Source organism: Salvelinus namaycush, chromosome 4 (assembly GCF_016432855.1).
Source record: "Salvelinus namaycush isolate Seneca chromosome 4, SaNama_1.0, whole genome shotgun sequence".
NCBI lineage: Eukaryota > Metazoa > Chordata > Actinopteri > Salmoniformes > Salmonidae > Salvelinus > Salvelinus namaycush.
The window spans coordinates 12,630,259-12,651,446 of NC_052310.1; the positions used below are offsets into that span (position 1 = coordinate 12,630,259).

The 21,188-nt window shown below is 41.6% G+C and overlaps 2 protein-coding genes across 3 annotated transcripts in view; both read left to right on the top strand.

Annotated features, from left to right (window-relative positions):
• The first annotated feature begins 300 nt into the window (after positions 1–300).
• btbd16 (BTB (POZ) domain containing 16) lies at positions 301–12,629 on the top strand. Its single transcript, XM_038990243.1, has 13 exons — positions 301–376; positions 1,269–1,362; positions 1,798–1,880; positions 2,998–3,126; positions 7,949–8,089; positions 8,290–8,401; positions 10,094–10,213; positions 10,419–10,510; positions 11,281–11,363; positions 11,470–11,544; positions 11,648–11,749; positions 12,076–12,264; positions 12,561–12,629. The coding sequence occupies exons 1-13, from the start codon at positions 301–303 to the stop codon at positions 12,627–12,629; spliced, it is 1,365 nt and encodes a 454-aa protein (XP_038846171.1).
• A 5,147-nt stretch (positions 12,630–17,776) lies between these two features.
• Positions 17,777–21,188, top strand: part of LOC120046162 (pleckstrin homology domain-containing family A member 1-like) — a 34,247-nt gene continuing 30,835 nt past the window's right edge. For both annotated transcript variants that reach the window (XM_038991167.1, XM_038991168.1), the window contains exon 1: positions 17,777–17,900. The gene's annotated coding sequence lies outside the window, so the exon portion shown is untranslated. The remainder of the gene's footprint in view (positions 17,901–21,188) is intronic.

Genomic DNA, 21,188 nt, shown 5'->3' on the forward strand with positions numbered 1-21,188 from the left:
GGGTAGTTGAAGGACTAGAACAGAACCACGATTATTGCTGTGTCAAATTGGGTAGGTTAGAGATACATCGTAAATGTCCTAATCCTGACAGGCAACCAATGATTTATAGAAATCAGTCTTTACCTGCGTTCCAATTGCGAGCTACATGAGCTGGTGCATGAAGGAACTATAGGGATAAGATGAGCATGAATGTGTACCAAACATTTCTATCATATTAACCATATGGTCATGGTTATTTTTTCTATCTTATTTTATTATTTTGACTGGTTACTATTTGTGTCCAGCTGTCTGCCTCGTCACATGGCCGTCAAAGGACACAAGCAGGCCACACCAACCGCTGGCAGCTGCGCCACCCCCTTGGCAGTGATCTGCTGGGGCAAGCACAAGCTGAGAGAACTGAGAGAACCATGAGAGTGGCCCTCAACACATCACTCAGGACCATAAGGACAGGTGTGTGTGTGTGTGTGTGTGTGTGTGTGTGTGTGTGTGTGTGTGTGTGTGTGTGTGTGTGTGTGTGTGTGTGTGTGTGTGTGTGTGTGTGTGTGTGTGTGTGTGCTACAGTTTGACAGAAGTGTTTACATTCATTATCCTAAGATAAAGGTCTTGAAGGGTACAGTATTAAGATTAGTTGAGGTTGGCAGAGGGCCTTGGTTCTTCAAGAGGTACTCCTCTAATGTTACCACAGAGCTCTAAGCCAGCCGAAATCTGTACGTGGCATGCTGTGTCCACAGTGCCAAAGTCAGTGTGACCCAGCCAAGAGCCCTGCCTACCAGGAGGGGTGCTAGACCCGATTGATGCCAACCACGCCAACCTGGTGTTGAGAAACTGGCAAAGTTATGGGGAGATTGGCACCTGGAGAGATCTGACAGCAGCCGGGTTTCCAACTAGACTGGCAGTGCCATCCCAGAGACAATTAGGCCTTTGACATCTTCCAGATACGCTGTGTGCATCTGTGAGAGCAGAGGAGAGTCACAGGGGAAAACAATCGCAGATAAACTAAACTATTATGAATACTTTGTAAAGGTTACATTGGGATGCAAAATGCCAAATCAAGTTGAACATGAGAGGTTTTTATTCAACACTGATCATTTGGGGGGCTTTTACAGTATCACAACAATTTCAATGCCTATCCATCATTGCACCTCCAAAGTTAACGTGAAAGTCTGCCATTGTTACTGTCACAGAGTCGTACATGTCTACTGTTGAGTCCAAACCCCCCTTGTGTATCACCCCTCTCCTCACCCCTCTCCTGTCTGTTTGTTTTCCAGCTGACTCTCCACAGCCCTGCACTCATGATGAGCCCCCCCTGCCACGGCTTAGCCTCCTAGCGAGCACCAGCCTGCCCAGAAGCCCCAGACGCTGGTACGCTGCCAGGCCCGCAAGGGCACACACTGACAACCATAGAGAAGGAGAGACAGAGGGAGGACAGTTGATCAGACATTTGGGGCCTGCTGCCAGCCGCATGCAACCAGTATGGAGCAGGCTGCATGCCACATTGGAACATGATTATCTTTCATTTGGTCTGCTTTTGTGTGGAGCACAATGGCCACCATAAAGGGGGCAGACCCACCTGTAGAGTTGGTGAGATGGTCACGCTGGGAGCGTTTGGGCTGGACGGGAGGGGTGACTTCTGATGGGGACAAAATTGTTGTGTTCTGAAGGGCTCACCTTGTGTTAGTTCGCTTTTTCAAGTTGCTGACAAGAGTTAGATGATTTTCCATGAGATAGGTGTTTACCATTTGAGTTTTTGATTTGTGTGCTTATGATGATGTGTTTTTGTGTGTATTTGTTATGTAGTGTGCCAGGTCATCCCAGCAAGGCTACACCAGAGGACCTGTTCTACCTCTTGTCCCGCAGTGTTGTCCATTACAACCAACCAGGTTTTTCTTCACCTGTCTGTCTTTTTCTCTCTCTCTCTGTGTCTCTCTGTGTCTCGCTGTGTCTCTCTCTCTCTCATTCTCTCTCTCTCTCTCTCTCTCTCTCTCTCTCTCTCTCTCTCTCTCTCTCTCTCTCTCTCTCTCTCTCTCTCTCTCTTTCTCTCTCTCTCTCTCTCTCTCTCTCTCTCTCTCTCTCTCTCGCTTTGTCTCTCCCTCTCCTTCTCCCTCTGTATGCCTTTCTCTCTTGCTCTCTCGCTCTCTGTCTCAGTCTCTCCCTCTTTCTATCTCCCTCTCTCTCTCTCTCGCTCTCTCAATTTTCAATTAAATATGCTTTATTGGCATGATGTAACAATGTACTAATTGTCAAAGCTTACTTTGGAGATTTACAATATTAACATAATTAAAATAATAATAATCAATATTGTCAACGGGACAACAGTAACAACAATAATCAAGGGTCAAAATAACCATACATTGAACAATAACAATAACATAGAGGACATGTGCAGGTTGGTCTGTCAGACACTGTCCCTCATCTTATGGCAGGCAGCAATGTAGTGCGCTGCCAACCCACAGCTCTCTGTGTCCTCCCCCAACAGGACGGGTAGCCTATCTTCACCAGAGAGGTCTTTGAAACCTTGAATAAGGGGATCAAATTTGGGAAATGACACTCAATTTTTAAAATGTTTTTTACATTTTGTCAGGAAATGCAGCTCTGTCTCTCTGTCTCTCTCTCTCTGTCTCTCTCTGTCTCTCTCTCTCTCTCTCTGTCTCTCTCTGTCTCTCTCTGTCTCTCTCTGTCTCTCTCTCTCTCTCTCTCTCTCTCTCTCTCTCTCTCTCTCTCTCTCTCTCTCTCTCTCTCTCTCTCTGAATGTTGTTTCCATTTATTTTCTCCCCTCTTGCTCTTTTTAATAAGGTGAAATATGTAATGTACCATTTTTAAAGTAACAAAATGCTTGGAGGGTGCTGTCTCACTGAAAGGTTGACGACCCCCAGTTAAAAAATGTGCCATGAAAGGTCATGAAACCGTAGCAGTGGGAGCTGTCAGCAAACGTAACATCAACAACAACAACAAAAGCAAAAACTTGCCTGGCTCAGTGTGTTGTCTGTTTGTTGTCAGACGTGGTGCTGGAGTGCCTGGGAAGCCAGTGGGAGCTGCACTGCCCTAATCTCACCAAGTCAGGCACCCTAAGCGACCTCTACATGTCAACCAGACAGCAGAGGGCAAGGAGCCTTCAGGACAGAGCAGGTGCGCTGCTTAAATGTGTCTCCCAGAGGCCAGAGTTCTGATCTGATTACAGTATCTCTGCATCTCTTACTGACTTTGCTATACTTTTTAGTGTTATCTGTGCTGTGTGTTGGAGATAAGAGTATTACAACCCTAATGTCTCTGCATCCTCTCTCTGGTCTTATGTACTGTGGGAGACGGACTTCCCAGCTAGCACATTTGGCTCCTTGGAAGTTGTGGAAACGTACATTTTCCGTTTCCCATTGGTTGTAGAAACGAAGCCATAAGTTTCCTCACCGGTAAAACAGATTCTTTTTTTTTTTTACGTTCTGAGAACTGAAGTGAAAAATGTTGTCTGTTCTGGGAATGTTTATTTTAGGTTGCAGGGAGGTTCTGAGAACATTTTACTCTGGTTCCTTTGAAAGTTTACCTGAGAGGTTTTATTAACGTTCTGAGAATGGAACTTATAGGTTATTTGTAGTTTTTTAATAACTTCCTTAACTTTTGCGGAATGTTTCAGTAAGACTTTTAATAACACTGCTAGCTTATTTTGGGGTAACTTTTTTGAACTCCAAGTACAGATAGGACACATAGAAATTAATTTCTTTAGGCATTAATCACACAAACACATTTATTTTTTATTGTGACACGGCATCAGTGAGATTCAAACCTATAATCTACTGTCCTCTATCCATGGAATTAGTCCACTGGGTCACCAAATGGAGCTGAACGCACTAAACAAAGAAAGAGGGTAGAGTTTTGTTGATGCTGAGAACAGAATGTATATGTTTTTAAATAACATTCTTAGATTCTGACCACAACGCTCGCGTTGCAGAATAAATGTACACATACATGTTATTCAATCATTGCACCCACACTGCTTGCGCGTGCCAACAAGCGACTGTGTTGCCAAGCGCTAAAGTTGAAGTCAGTTCTATTTGTGACGCTGAACGCGGTGCAAGTCGTGCCTCTCCCATCTCCTCATTGGTTTATAGAAGCATATACCCACGTGCCATCTCCTCATTGGTTATACCCACGTGGGTGATTGAAAGATGAACTGAGGTCGGTCAGTTGTGTTAATACACCTTATTATGAAAGTTAGATGCCAATCACCACATCAAGTCCAAAGAAGAAAAAGCCTAGAAGGAGAGATGACTAGAAACGATTCGGTTGACAGTTTTATGTGAGGATTAATTGTCGGAGGAGAGGACCTTGTGCATTTCAGGTAAAATAACAACTCAACGTTTATATCCTAGGACAAATTAACTAGCAACAGCAAGCTAGCTAAATAGGACAAATTAGCTAGCAACTGTAAGCTCGCTAGCTAAATTGCCATAAATGTGTATTGCTTTTCGACCTGTCTCCACATTAATATAATTGGTTCAGAGTTTGTTTTGATATTTCAACCTGCGTGTTGTGATCGTGTTTGGTGTGGGGGGACAAAATCAATTTGCGCACGATGGCACATGTGATCGCACGCACGCGTCCGGTGTGGGCATGGTGGTGGTTCTTGTGGTTTTTATGGAAAGTTTTCTTATAGTTCTCAGAACAATTTGAGAACATGACTTTAAAACTTAGAGTCGATGTCCGTGCATCACGAAGATCAATTAGCATTCATGAATATGTTATTCATTGTATTTCTTTGGGCTAATAGCAATAAGTATTTCGTGTTTTTTTTCTTTCTCAAAGGTATTTTTATTTGGCATTTTTTATGATAATACAGATAATACAAACAGAACAGGTAGAGGACAGAACACACACAGATCCCCTACCAAATCAAACCCACCCTAACCCCCCTTGCTCCAACAGAACACACACAGATCCCCTACCAAATCAAACCCACCCCAACCCCCCCCCATTCTCCAACAGAGCCCCACCCCAATACCAGACTTAAAGAATTTAAATATAATTTTTATAATATAATCAAATAACCAAAAAAACTAAGATTTAATCAAACAAAAATTAAAGAAGAGTAAAAATAGTGATACAAATTCTAACTTGGGTTGGTTTATGTCTTCCATGACTAACTGGGTCCATGTCTTCTACAAAGGATAGGAAAGGTTGCCAGATATTATAAAATGTAATTGCAGATCCCCTAACGGAGTAGTGCATTTTCTCTAGCTTGAGATGTTGCATAACTTCCTTTATCCAATGGTTAAAACTAGGAGGAAACCTATCCTTTCACTTAAATAGTATAAGACGTCTAGCTAGAAGAGTAGTACATGTCAGTATGTTGCCCATTGAACTGTTTAGAGGGGCCTCCTGTGGTGCCATTCCTAGTAATGAAAAAAAAAGCAGAAGGTTTATAGGGCTCTCCACTAAATTAGAAAACGTCTCAAAAATGGATATCCAGAAATCTGTCACTTTTGTCCAGAACATGTGCAATAAAGTAGCAGGAGCCTGCTTACGTCGGTAACACGTGGGATCTATTTCTGATCTAATCTTGGATAATTTTGCCTTTGACCAATGCAGCCAATTAACATTTTTTTTCTTATCTCTCTTAGACAAATAGATGAAGAATGTGTTCTCTGAAGCATATTCTGCCAAATTTCATCTGAAAGTTGCTCACCTAAATCCTCTTCCCGTTGGTTTTTAAGAGATTATCAAATACTTTTGAAAATATATATTTTAAAAAGTATTTGATAATCTCTTAAAAACCAATGGGAAGAGGATTCCAAATCAAATCAAATAAAAAAATCCAAATCAAATAGCTAAATCGTTGGTATGATCGTTGGTATGACCTTCTTAAAACAATTCCATATGTTAGCTTAGTAGAAACCCAGCCCCGGGCCCTTAGATCTTATAGAACCATGAGGAAACTTGTAGGAAATGTTAGAAGCATTGTTTCTTGACGTTCTCTGGACTATTTGAGAACATTCTCAATGTCAAATCAGTTGGCAAACATTCCTAGAACATTACCAAAATTGAAATTAAATTTCACGATGTTTGAACGTTTAGTAAACGTTCTGTTCAGTAATGAAATACCAAGAAAATAACATATTTTTTGTCAAGTTCCTTAAATGTGCTGACAATGTTCCAAAGCCAAGCAACTAACCTGCACCATTCCTAGAAAGTTGTGGGAAGGTTGTATGCAAAATAACCATAGGACAACCACGCTCTCACCAAGCTCTAAGAAACATATGGTTCTCAGAACAAAATGTGCTAGCTGGGTTGGCCCTATTTACAGAAGTTAGTGCCAAATGCTTGTCCTCTGATGACATTTTTAGGAAATTTGTGAGGAATTAAAACCTCTATATAATGTTTTATAGAGACAATCCGGAATTCAGACAGCTGGTTTGCATTAGTCCCTTCCGCAAAGACATACAGTATGTGATTAGATTATTGGGAGTGTTCTCCCCCAGCATATAGGTCTCATTTTTCTCATTCAGTAAATAAAACCAATAAATTGGTCCTTTCAAGTGTTGTGTAGTTGATGTTTTCTTGATGTTTTTCTTTTTTTCACTGCCTTATCATTGCTATATTTGCATCTTAGGTGTATCTTTAAGTGTGTCTTTGTGTACAGTTGTGTAAATATCTACAGTTGAAGTCGGAAGTTTAGTCAATAAAACTTGTTTTACAACCACTCCACAAATTTCTTGTTAACAAACTATAGTTTTTTCATGTCGGTTAGGACATCTACTTTGTGCATGACACAAGTAATTTTTCCAACAATTGTTTATAGACAGATTATTTCACTTATAACTCACTGTATCACAATTCCAGTTGGTCAGAAAATTACACTAAGTTGACCATGCCTTTCGAAAAAAGGTTGGAAAATTCCAGGAAACGATGTCATGGCTTTAGAAGCTTCTGATAGGCTAATAGACATAATTTGAGTCAATTGGAGGTGTACCTGTGGATGTATTTCAAGGCCTACCTTCAAACTCAGTGCCTCTTTGCTTGACATCATGGGAAAATCAAAAGAAATCAGCCAAGACCTCAGAAAAAAAATGGTGGACCTCCACAAGTCTGGTTCATCCTTGGGAGCAATTTTTAAACGCCTGAAGGTACCATGTTCATCTGTACAAACAATAGTACGCAAGTATAAACACCATGGGACCACGCAGCCGTTATACTTCTCAGGAATAGTGACCATCGTTATGTTTGGAGGAAAAAGGGGGAGGCTTGCAAGCCGAAGAACACCATCCCAACCGTGAAGCACGGGAGTGGCAGCATCATGTTTTTGGGGTGCTTAGCTGCAGGAGGGACTGGTGCACTTCACAAAATAGATGGCATCATGAGGCAGGAAAATTATGTGGATATATTAAAGCAACATCTCAAGACATCAGTCAGGAAGTTAAAGCTTGGTCGCAAATGGGTCTTCCAAATGGACAATGACCCCAAGCATACTTCCAAAGTTGTGGCAAAATGGCTTAGGGACAACAAAGTCAAGGTATTGGAGTGGCCATCACAAAGCCCTGACCTCAATCCTATAGAAAATTTGTGGGCAGAACTGAAAAAGCGTGTGCGAGCAAGGAGGCCTGCAAACCTGACTCAGTTACACCAGCTCTGTCAGGAGGAATGGGCCAAAATTCACCTAACTTATTGTGGGAAGCTTGTGGAAGGCTACCCAAAACGTTTGACCCAAGTTAAACAATTTAAAGGCAATGCTACCAAATACTAATTGAGTGTATGTAAACTTCTGACCCACTGGGAATGTAATGAAAGAAATAGAAGCTGAAATAAATCATTCTCTCTACTATTATTCTGACAGGAATTGTGAAAAACTGAGTTTAAATGTATTTGGCTAAGATGTATGTAAACTTCCGACTTCAACTGTATGTAATCTGATTACTTCAGAAGTACAGTAGTTGTAGCATGTGCCTCTTCTTGCATGGACCAGGAAGTGGTAAGAGTGGGAAAGACAAGTCATACAGCCGACCTGGCAGCAGCAACTCCAGCAGAGACAGACAGAATGGGAAGAAACCCACAGGCCCCCTGGTCCTCCAACTCTCTGTGAAAGAAGCCACCGTCACCAAAGAGGGTAGCTACAAGAATCATACACCCATGACATACATCCAAGACAAATTTCCCCTCAGGGACAAATAAGTAAATCCTATTTTCCATTGACAAACAGTACATTTGGTTCAATGACAGTTCATGTACCCATATCGCTCATACAGTATACTCACAGCTGATGAATGAAATGAATGATCAGACTATTAACCCTGTGGTTTCTCCCAGCCCTCTCCTTTGCCCTCAGGACCCTCTATAACCCAGAGGCATGTCCTGAACACTGGGGAGAGGGGGTGCTCTCTACCGCCGCCCTGCTGGGCCTGCCACACCTTTTCCAGAGGTGAGCCGGACTACCACACCACACTACTAGTCCTGGGGAACCCATAGGAGTGCATATTTGTAACACTAACACACCTGATTGAACTAATCAAGTGCTTGATGAGTAGTTGAATCTGACATGCTAGTGCTGGGTTAGAACAAGTAGGTGCACCCCTGTGGGTCACCAAGTTCCATGTTTGAACGTTGCTACGTAACACTGTCCAGCAACACCGTTGGGAGGATCACTGTGTTGTAAAACAATGCTGTGGCGTGCAAAAACGGGCCATCACTCAGCCAAAACGGGTTAATCCTCTTTTCAACAAAAACAAGGTCAAGGAGGAACAGGAATGAACTTTTCCCTGCTTGTATACATGTATGTCACATTGGATAACTTATGATACTATGATGCCTCCAGAATACACGCCCATCTCTTGTGGGACCTAATTTGGCCCAGTTGAACTGGTTGATTCATGTCCATGAAACTGGGTGGGGATGGGTTTGAATGAGATGAATCCATGTCGACATTGGCCTTATTTCCTCAGCTTGTCCTGAATGTACTGTAAGCTTGAAATCACCAACACCCTTACAAGAGTCGCACCCGGTCACTTAGTCACCCTGGGTGCCCACATAAAAAAAACACTTCAGTTTACAATAGAATACTACAGTACTTACTATAGAATTCTGTAGTAAACTGTAGTATACTGTAGAGTACTATACTACACACTGTAGTATCCCTTGTTCAGTACTTGCTATTGAATTTTGTAGTATACTGTAGAATACTATTGTAAATACTACAGTATTATCCACAAAAAAACACTGACATTTCAGCAAAAACACTACAGTCCACGAAAACTGTTTTTTTTCTATAGTATACCCATTCCCCTCCCCCATATCCCAATTTGTGCCACCCGTAAGTGAGAAACCTACATGCCAAGTATAGACCATATATTGTGTTTCTTATAGCAAACTGTAAACACTACAGTAAAGTCCACAAAAACACTGCAGTATTCCTACCATAGTATACACTATAGTATGTTTTCATATGGGTGTATCGTAAATAAAGCAGAAGTTTATTATGAGGTGACAGATATGTGTGTGATTGACAGGTGCTTAACAGAGATGATAAATAAGATCAGCTCCTCCACTGTGTGTGTCTTTCATCGCGTGTCCTGCAAGGTAAGCTGCACTAGCTACTGGTGTGTGAAGTAGTACTAAAAGTTACTGCTCAAAAATATACACTAGGGGGAGCCAAATCACCTCAAACACATAAATGCACTGCTGTCTAAATATGTCCATCCACGTTTGTCTATGTTGTTGTCTATGTGACGTTTTTTATGATGGTATATGTTTGTTTGTGTGTGTGTGTGTGTGTGTGTGTGTGTGTGTGTGTGTGTGTGTGTGTGTGTGTGTGTGTGTGTGTGTGTGTGTGTGTGTGTGTGTGTGTGTGTGTGTGTGTGTGTGTGTGTGTGTGTGTGTGTGTGTGTGTGTGTGTGTTTCAGTTTAAGGAGACCAGTCTTCAGAGAGCGTGTGAGCGATGGTTGGAGCTTTACCTGGTGACTGAGTTGACATGTTTCATCTACCTGAGAGACTTACCCTTTGAACTCCTCCACAAGACCCTAAGTTCACCCAGGTAGCTGCTAGAGTAAGGTCCAACTTAAACAACACCCTATTCTAGTCATAACTCACAATGTGGGTCTTCTATCGCCTTCTCCAGGGTCTTTGCTGCCTGTGAGTACCAGCTCCTGAAGACAGTGCTGTACTGGGTATTCCTACAGTTCAACCCTGCAGCTCAGATCCTTCCCTCCCATAGGTTCATTATGACCTTCTTCTCCAGGTACTGATCACACAGAGCTCAAGGTGGTAGTCATCAGGCGTAAGTTTAATTGTATGTCGTTCAAGTGGATGGAATTCGTAGACTACTGTCCATGAGTAGCATGTTAGGCCTGTTTGTTTGAACATTGACTCTGGTAGACATGTAACTACACTGCCCCACAAGCTTATCTCTCGTTATTTATCTCTCTCTCACTCTCTTACTCCAGTTGGCCAAGGGCTGGCGTCTTCTTGGAACAGCCTGTGGGACAGAGGTTCACCATTCTCTTCCGGGCCCTTCGCTTACATGGCATCACTCAACGTGAGTGACAACGCCAAGTCCATCGACCTTTCACAGCTCGATGACATAACACTAAAACCTAGAAAGCATCAAGTCTGTTTTGCTATTGTTACGTTTATTTGTTAAGTTTGTGCATTAATTCATGTTCACAAGGCCTTTCATAGTACAATGTGTTCATCATTACTATGTTGCAATGGTGTAAGGGGAAGGACTCTAAACTAAAGCCAGACCTGTTGGCCGCGGCCTCGGTATGTGACTACATCACTCTGGCACCCGTGTCCGAACCATCATGCAGCTGGAGACACATAAAATGTGTTGCTGCGGGTGCCAGAAGACCAGCGGTCCATAGAAGAGCAGCCAGTTTAAAAAACAGTTTGATATTATAGAAACACGCAACGTGACTCTAACCAGTATGATTCTGATAAGCAGAACTGATCAAATCATACACAGTACACACCCTGGGCGAAGTGGGCATGCTCCCAGGCAAATAACACGTTTCCATCCTTTGCTTCGATTCCTGGAATCTGATTCATTCTGAAACTGCAGATGTCTTTTCGTTTTTATTGACTTGAGGAACAGATTGTATTCGTTAACATGAAATGCATCTCAGACGAGTTGCAATAGATTATCATTGGTGGGTTATGATTATGTTTAGGTATTAACTGTTTTCACGAAGTTACTTTTGAATTGTTAAGAATTCATTTGTGTTAGAGTGAAAGGGTAAATGTGAGTGATATTTTGGCGAGTGAGTGTTTGCTTGATGGCGAACCCTAACCTTTGACCCCCTCCAGGAGCCCATCTAGAGGAGATGCAGCAGATCCATGTCTTTCCTCAGTCCTGGCTGCTCCTCATCTTCTCCAAGCACTACTACACTGTGAGTTCATGTAGACAGGCACACCTAAGTATATAAGAGGATCATACTGTTTGACAATCTGCTCCTGGACGTAGCTCTCTTTCTCCCTCGTTCTCCCCCATCCCAGCTCCACAGTGGAGGAGACATGCAAGTAACAGATTTCTCCCAACAAGCAGTGCGCTTCGGCATGGTCATTGAGAGGGTAAGCCATCTCACTTAACTCTGTAACTCTGCAAAATGGTGCAAGTTGAAAAGGAATCAGTTGTGTAAGTCATTGGCACTATTGTCTTGGTGTCGTCCTACAGGAGCCTCAATACTGCACACGAAGCATTGGACTGTATGGCTTCTACTTCCTACTTAAAGCAGCCAGCATAGGAGAGCTGGACTCGCATGGCTTCTCTCTGCAGGTCAGGGTGCATCAACACTGCATCTCAAATCGGGACATTTGCTCTTGAGTGCCTATGGCACGGTTCAGAGGAGGCTGCTGGGAGGAGCTATAGGAGGATGGGCTCATTGTAAAGACTGGAATGGAATGAATTTAATGGAATGGAAACCACATTTGACACCGTTCCATGAATTCCATTCCAGCCATTGCAATGATCCCATCCACCTATAGCTCATCCCACCAGTCTCCTCTGGCAGGGTTATAAGTAATAACCAGCAGATAAATTACACCAGTAAACACTGCAGAGACTGACGGGTGAATGGCTGTGTACCTGTGTATCCACTGCAGAGACTGAAACACTGGGACCCTGCCATGTCTGTGCGGGCGTGTGAGAGGCATCCTTTCAGTATGATGACAGAGCGGGCCTTGTCCTATCAGATCAACGTGCAGGCCCATGTGCACGGCCAGTGGCAGGAGTTCAACAGTGGTCCCATCAACCAGGAGTTTGGCCTGACCAAGCGCACCTGCAAGAGCCAGGTATGGAAGGATGAGGACGGATTGATGCAGGAACAAGGAGGAGGGAATCGGTGGATGGGTGATTTCAGGACAGGAGATAGGGTCTAGTACTTTAATGATATGAGAATTGCAATGTTATGATTTTTCACATTCGTTGGATACAAGTAAATTGCTATATCTGGGGCGAAAATGTAGCTTAAACAAAGAAACTTCACAAGGTTTGACTTGGATACTAGCTAACAGGGCATTTTATTTCTGTTTCTGTATTTAGAGGGGTCTACTATCTGAACTACTGTACCTCTTCCCTCTGTGTGCAGGTGTTTAAAGTGAGGGGCCTCAGCTTGCCCATCTTCGTGACCTTCGCCCTGGCCTTCGCTGCAGTCTGATCCCCTGCCAGACAGTCTCCATGGTGCTCGTTATCACACGTAAACATCACACTTCCTGCCTGATTAAAAGTATCCAGGAAGACTTGTCTTAGTGGGGTAGCCTTGATAGAAAAGAAGAAAGCCACTTCAAAGACGATCTGTTAGGCACGCAGCCTGTTTTAACCCAAACCATGCTCAATGCTCTGCCCAAATCAAATCAAATCCCGTTGACCAAATCAGGTAAAATAGTAGTCTTGGACACTTGCTTCTTCCACTGAGACAGGTAATGGTCTGTCGAGGTACAAGGGACACAATTATAGTAATATGATTCATGCACTTTCACATCACTTGGCAGTATGAGGTTGTGTCCCAAATGGCACCCTATTCCCTATACAGTTTGACCTGGGTCCTATGGGTCCTGGTCAAAAGTAGTGCACTATAAAGGGAATAGGGTGCCACTTGGGATGCAGTCTGTGCCAGCTGTAATGTATCCTAACAACAAGGGGTGTTGCAAACCTTGTCCTGGAAGAGAGCTCTTTGAAGGAAGTTGTTGGGCTGTAGGTTGTCTGGAGGCTTTATAACTGTTGCTCCTTGTGGTTAAGGTCTCTACTCAACCAGGAAGCAGAGTAATGAGTCTCTCTGTGTCCGAAAAACGCTGACTGTCAGTGGGCAACATTCTGACCAGTGGAGGTACTGTAGGGTCATGTACAGCTGAGAAAACACACAGGTAGAGTTGCCCAGGAAAGCAGAGGTTTATTGGCGAACTCTTTAGTGAATGATAAACATGGTTTGTATTTACAGTACCAGTCAAAAGTTTGGACACACCTACTCATTCAAGGGTTTTTCTTTATTTTACTATTTTCTACATTGTAGAATACTAGTGAAGACATCAAAACTATAGAATAACACATATGGAATCATGTAGTAACCAAAAAAGTGTTAAACAAATCAAAATATATTTTATATTTGAGATTCTTCAAAGTAGCCACCCTCTGCCTTGATGACAGCTTTGCACACTCTTGGCATTCTCTCAACCAACTTCATGAGGTAATCACCTGGAATGCATTTCAATTAACAGGTGTGCCTTGTTAAAAGTTAATTTGTGGAATTTCTTTCCTTAATGCGTTGTGTTGTGACAAGGTAGTGGTGGAATACAGACGATAGCCCTATTTGGTAAAATACCAAGTCTATATTATGGCAAGAACAGCTCAAATAAACAAAAATAAATGACAGTCCATCATTACTTGAACACATGAAGGTCAGTCAATCTGGAAAATTTCAAGAACTTTGAAAGTTTCTGCCAAGTGCAGTTACAAAAACCATCAAGTGCTATGATGAAACTGGCTCTCATGATGGCCGCCACAGGAAAGGAAGACCCAGAGTTACCTCTGCTGCAGAGGATAAGTTTATTAGAGTTAACTGCACCTCAGAAATTGCAGCCCAAATAAATGCTTCACAGAGTTCAAGTAACAGACACATCTCAACATCAACTGTTCAGAGGAGACTGCGTGAATCAGGCCTTCATGGTTGAATTGCTGCAAAGAAATCACTACTAAAGGACACCAATAAGAAGAAGAGACTTGCTTGGGCCAAGAAACACGAGCAATGGACGTTAGACCGGTGGAAATCTGTCCTTTGGTCTGATGAGTCCAAATTTGAGATTTCTGCTTCTAACCGCTGTGTGTTAATGAGACGCAGAGTAGGTGAACGGATGATCTCTGCATGTGTGGTTCCCACCGTAAAACATGGCAGAGGAGGTGTGATGGTGTGGGGGTGCTTTGCTGGTGACTCTGCCAGTGATTTATTTAGAATTCAAGGCACACTTAACCAGCATGGCTACCACAGCATTCTGCAGCAATACGCCATCCCATCTGGTTTGCGCTTAGTGGGACTATCATTTTTTTTTCAACAGGACAATGACCCAACACACCTCCAGGCTGTGTAAGGGCTATTTGACCAAGAAGGAGAGTGATGGAGTGCTGCATCAGATTACCTGTCCTCCACAATCACCTGACCTCAACCCAATTAAGATGGTTTGGGATGAGTTGGACCATAGAGTGAAGGAAAAGCAGCCAACAAGTGCTCAGCATATGTGGGAACTCCTTCAAGACTGTTGGAAAGGCATTCTTTATGAAGCTGGTTGAGAGAATGCCAAGAGTGTGCAAAGCTGTCATCAAGGCAGAGGGTGGCTACTTTGAAGAATCTCAAATATAAAATATATTTTGATTTGTTTAACACTTTTTTGATTACTACATGATGCCATCTGTTATTTCATAGTTTTTATGTCTTCGCTATTATTCGTTTTATTTTTTATTTAACTATTATTTAACTAGGAAAGTCAGTTAAGAAAAAATCTTATTTTCAATGACAGCCTACCCCGGCCAAACCCTAACCCGGATGACGCTGGGCCAATGGTGCGCCGCCAAATGGGACTCCCACTGAAAAACCCTTGAATGAGTAGGTGTGTCCAAACTTTTGACTGGTACTGTATATACACCTGGCAGGAGCACATGCTGTGATTGGATGTTTGTAAGATGTAAAGTTTTACACTGTCAGCAGGTCCTTAGCAGGGCCTGCCAAGACTCCAAATCTCTCATTTCTGTATTAGTATGAGTGATGCCAGTTCAACTAAAATGCGACACGTACATCTCAATTCCAAATGTTTGTTTGATTAATTTACGAAACGTAAGCAGGAATGGCAAATTACACCATAAAACACTTATTGTTAAGCTGTCCACTGACCTAAACTTTCTATTGCTCAAAATAGAGTACATAACCTCAGGCCCTTCAGCTCGCCCACTCAGGAAATACAGTATGTTCCATGCATGGCTATTGTTTTCAAGAGTGCTCCAATTGGATGAGGAAAAGGGAAAAGCATGGTTTCTCTGTAGTTGATGTTTTTTCACATGGGCAGACTGCCCTGAAGGAAGCAAGAGTTCAATCCAGTAGCTCCTATCGTGGACCATCCCATCCCCAGCTCAGCACTGAGTAGTTGTTTCAGACCGGACCATTGCAGATTCAGAAGTGGGTAATTACTCTGCTGCTCCATGCTGCCTAAGGCTGTGCAAAATTTCTCCTCCCACTTTGTGGCTCTGGTAACCAACAACTCCACATGAACAAATATGATAGTTTACTATGGTATAAATACTGTAGTATTACTATATTTATATACTGTAGTGTTTTTGCAGACATGACTGTAGTATGCTGTAGTATTTACTATAGTGTTTTTGTTTTATTATCTTTGATATGGAAATGGGGTCTTTCTCCTTGAGGAAACCTACCTGACAAATACAAAAATAGCAAATTGTCCATAACCAGTAGATAGGTCTGGAGTCTAAACAGAGACTTTAGTCTGTTTGGTCCTTTCAATGATCTCTAGAAAAGAAAAAAAAAATCAGTATTGTCTATACTTGGCATGTATGTTTCTCATTCATGGGTGGCAGGAATTGGGGGATGGGGTATATGCAAATTAAATACTGTAGCATTACTATTGTAAAAAAAAACTGTAGTGTTTTGGCGGACATTTCTGTATTATTTACTACAGTCTTTTTGTGGATAATACTGTAGTATTTACTATAGTATTCTACAAAATTATGTAGCAAGTACTACACATGATTGAGGGATACTACAGTGTGGAGTATAGCATTCTACAGTGTACTACAAAATGATATAGTGAGTACCACACATGATTGAGGAATACTATAGTGTGAAATATAGTTTTTTTTACAGTATACTACGGTTTACTACAGACTTTGATAGAATTCTATAGTACGTACTAAAGTATTTTATAGAAAACTGTAGTATTTTATTTTTCACTCTCAACTACTGTGCAACACCCATCATGTCAGGAATGGATGCTGTGCATAATTTACTGACCACTTAGGTGAGCTAATTGCCATAGAAAAACTGGTGTCTGCAGTCTTGTACTCAAATCACAAGGGACTGTCATGGACTGATTAAGCGATGGCTCAAAAAACACATTTCATGTACAGTATATCCAGATCTCTTCTTTTGAACCCATGATCTCATTTTTAGGTTAGAGAGACTAGAAATGCACTGTAGTGGAAATGCAGTGCACAGCTCCCACAGTGAGTGTGAGTGGGTACGAGAGGGTTGTAGGTCACACTGTCTGCCCGTTTTAGCATGAGTGTGCATTTTGCTCACATCGTTAAACTCTCTTAAACTCACATCTTCACAAAGACCCTACTGTCTAATCGCGGAAATGCTCTCCATCCTACTGTACATTAAGGACCAGTTGAGGGCTAGGAAGTTCCCCTGTGAAATGTAAAATGGTAAACCAGATGTTGTTTCTTTTTTTGCATTCATCCAGTCCCAGGTTCCACCCCAATTAGTGACAATAGAGAGGGATATATGGCACATATTTCCATCAAAGTGCATGTCCTCAACTGTCAGGAAAGTGTTGATCAGGAAATAACTGGGGTACTCTGGCCAAGGATCAAAGCATTGGATCTCTTGCAGGCATCCTCTTTTACTGGGAGGCAATGTGAAAGAGTTTATTTAGAGGGAATATAAGAGCCTTTAATAGGTTAGAATTCTGCTGGCAAAGGACCTTAGTGGCTTTTCAGGGAACATAATAGAATATAAGGGATCAGAATTGAGTAGAGTAGAATAGAATAGAAGTCAATATAATATAATAGAAGGGATCAGAATGGAGTAGAAGTCAACAGAATAGAATGTAAGGGATCGGAATGGAGTAGAATAGAATAGAAAAGAAGGGATCAGAAATAGAGTAGAATAGAATAGAAGTCAACAGAATAGAATTTAAGGGATCAGAAATGGAGTAGAATAGAATAGAAAAGAAGGGATCAGAAATAGAGTAGAATAGAATAGAAGTCAACAGAATAGAATTTAAGGGATCAGAAATGGAGTAGAATAGAATAGAAGTCAACATAATAGAATATACCAAATATGCAAAAGTATGATAGGTTTGAATTAATCTGTGCCATTAGAAGTTTGAAATACAGTATATGCCATTCAACAGACACTTTTTTATCCAAAGCGACTTACAGTTGAACTAAGGCAGTTCAATACAATTGAATAATGTGGCCTCATAGAGGTTGGCCTGCTGCATACAAATATTAATACTACTCCTACCATAATTCTTTGCGGCACCCAAAAAAAATTGTAATCGCTCTGCTCCACGCCCCTGCCCTCTACCTAAGCATTGGAATATGTAGGAAATATCCGTGGAGAGATGGGCTGAAACTCCTTTCGGTTCATCCTAAAAGATTTCTCAAGCGGCCTATAGGATTTCCGAAAGAACATAAATATGTAAGTATTCACAAATGTTCTTTATTGTGGGAGCATTCGATGTTGGGATACAATGTAGATTGGTATGCGCATGTAGTAGCGCGCGCGAGGCACTATGCACGCAGCCTGAATGTAAATATTCATAGCCACTTTTCTAGTAGCGGACTTCAGTCGATCATACACAGTATCAAGACATGTATCAGCAGAATATATCTTTAGAATTAAAGTTACTTCATAAATTATCATGTTACTGTCGCACTCTTGTTTATTGAATGATATAAATCGATGTGTTGCTCGTCATATCAGGAAAGTATTATGGTTGTGTGGAATGCTGAACTATCCTCAGTCTGTTATTGTTACGAACTGCTATATAACAGTAGACTGACTATACATCCTACAAATTCACAAACAACACGTTCATGCGCTGTAGCCTAGGCTATTTAGGCTACTATACTTACAGTATGATCTATGTTAGCTTATCTGATATCAATACCAGCCAGCTATACCTCAATCTGTATCAATATGCCAGATTCTCCCCCTTTAAATGTCAATTGGTAGATTCGTTTCTCATAACAAGAGTTTGATTAAATATCATGAGCTCCAGATGTTTCACTTGTGTAATAGCATGGTTAGGCCTATTATAGATAATATTATTATATTAAACATACAGGTAACTGCCAAAATAAAGGAAACACCAACATAAAGTGTCTTAATAGGGCATTGGGTCACCACGAGACGCCAGAACAGCTTCAATGCACCTTGGCATAGATTCTACAAGTGTCTGGAACTCTATTGGAGAGATGTGACACCCTTCTTCGTCGAGAAATTCCATAATTTGAGTGTTTTGTTGATGGTGGTGGAAAATGCTGTCTCAGGCGCCACTCCAAAATCTCCTATAAGTGTTCAATTGGGTTAAGATCTGGTGACAGAGACACACACATGCATACACTCTTTAAAAAAAAAACTATGCTCCTTTGAGACCCCTCTTTCAAAGTCACTGTGACCTCTTCTAGCCATGGTAGCCAGAATAATGGCCAACTGGGAAATGTTATACATTATACTTTTTATTTTTGTATAACTTTTTTTTATACAGGGTGGGTCACCATTGAGGCCAGGGTCTCATTAACAAGGGAGCCCAGTGAACATGACCCTAAACATTATGGGATGTTAATTTCTTAATTAACTCAGGAACCACGACTGTGTGGAAGCACCTGCTTTAAATATACTTGGTATCCCTCATTTACTCAAGTGTTTCCTTTATTTTGGCAGTTACCTGTACATGTGATGTTTTTCTAGGTGATTGGCCTTTATTGGTTATGGTGACACCAACCACCCACTCATACAACTGGTTCACATTCAAGGATGTGTTATTTCCCTTTCCTGTCACTGAATACAATCATTGGCTTAGTTGACTGTTTAGTTGACTAGTTGACTTAATGCTACTGCTGGCTTTGGAAGGGTGGAATTAACTCTAGGTGCTCTCGGGGCAGTGTGCTATGTAGGCCTTTATAAAGGGATGCAAATTCCGTGGTTTTCATTGCACCCAGCTCCATACAATGGCAGAGAATGTTAATCCATTTCAGGTGCTAGAGGATGGCTACACACAAGCCTTCTCATTGGTTGATTACACACATTGTATGAATGTGTGTTTGTTTTTTTTACTCTCCTTCTTCATGCCTAGCAACTCACCGTTTAATGTCTCCTATTTGTCAGAATGATGAGATGGTCTTTAAAATGTATGACATCTATTTCCCTATTGCTGTCTTGTTGTCATACAGTTCAGAGTCAGACCCATGTTTGTTTTGGGCTTGTGGTTGGTTTGCCTAAACTCCAAACACTCACACCCTCTCCCCATGTTTATAATGTCGATACGGGGGTGCTACTTTTGACCAAACCCTATAGTGCATAATGGGAAATAAGATGTCATTTGAGACAGGATTGCTGTCAGATAATATTGTTTAAGCTCACATTAGATTAGATCACATTAAATTAGGGCACACATTTTGCAGTCCATAGACTAGTGTTTTTGCAGACCTAACTGTAGTATACTATAGTATTCACTGTAGTGTTTTTGCGGTCTTTACTGCAGTATTCACTGTAGTGTTTTTGATGAGATGACTAGTATACTATAGTATTCACTGTAGTGTTTTGCAGACATGACTGTAGTACACTGTAGTATTCAATATAGGGTTTTTGCGGACATGACTGTAGTATACTGCAGTATTCACAAGTGTTTTTGAGGGGATGAATGTAGTATACTGTAGTATTATTATTTTCTGGTCCACAGATGCCACTGCTTGTCTTTGTACCAGCAGTGCACAACTAGCTAGGCCTAAACAGCAATGTAATCTCTTCAACATTATAAGCCTCCTCCTCGGCCAGAGGTGTGAGGATTAGGTTAGCCTCAGCAGAATTCAGCTGCATAGCGTGCCATCTGTATGTAATTAACTACCAGTGTAGAATTGAACAGTATTAGAGCAGATGTCCTTATTCCTCTTTCTACTCTGTAACGGTATTTGGGGCAACCTCTCTCACAAGGAACCAATGTGTTCAGCTCAAAAGACTGTTGTCTCTATTGTTTGTTGTTTGTCTCAATTCAGCATTTTGTCATCTGAGATTTTGGGTGAATTAGCATTTATTCGATTCCGAATTGTTCAATTGTTTGTTCTATTTTAAAGACGCTTCCAGTTGATCTGGAAATACAAGTCTTGAGGCACTATTCAGAGCAGAGGTGTCTTCTTCTAGACCCCAAACATGCACAATGCTATAACATAGTAGATGCAACACTGTTATGGTTTGGGGTTTTCAGTTATTCAAACAGTCACTGTGTGTTTATTGGCCAAAGAAATGAGCAACATACTAGTGCAGGTATGAAGTAAGAGGAAATGGAATTTGGCCGAAATACCCTCTTCACTCCCTTCAGTGTTGCATTGATTGGCCCTGAGCTTATAGTATATACTGTAATTCATAAACCACACCTTTTATTGCGCTGTAATTCATTTTCCATTATACTGTCCCTATCAGTGACAAGCCAACGTAAGCATGTGACAATGTAGGAGTGTGTGTGTTGATAGGTATTGGTTACAGAGTTGTTGGAAACAAGGACACGAGGAAACAAGGACATGAGTAAAAGTTCAGTGTGTGTGTGTGCCTTGTACGTGTGCTGTGGGCGCGTGCGTGTGTATGGTCGACTATGAAAATGTGGAAGGTCATTTCAGCCACATATTCAGGTTCTCTCTTTTCTTTTTCACTCTCTCTGTTTTCTGGTCCTAAAAATAAGACCAAAAGCCCAATCCCCTGGAGGGCATG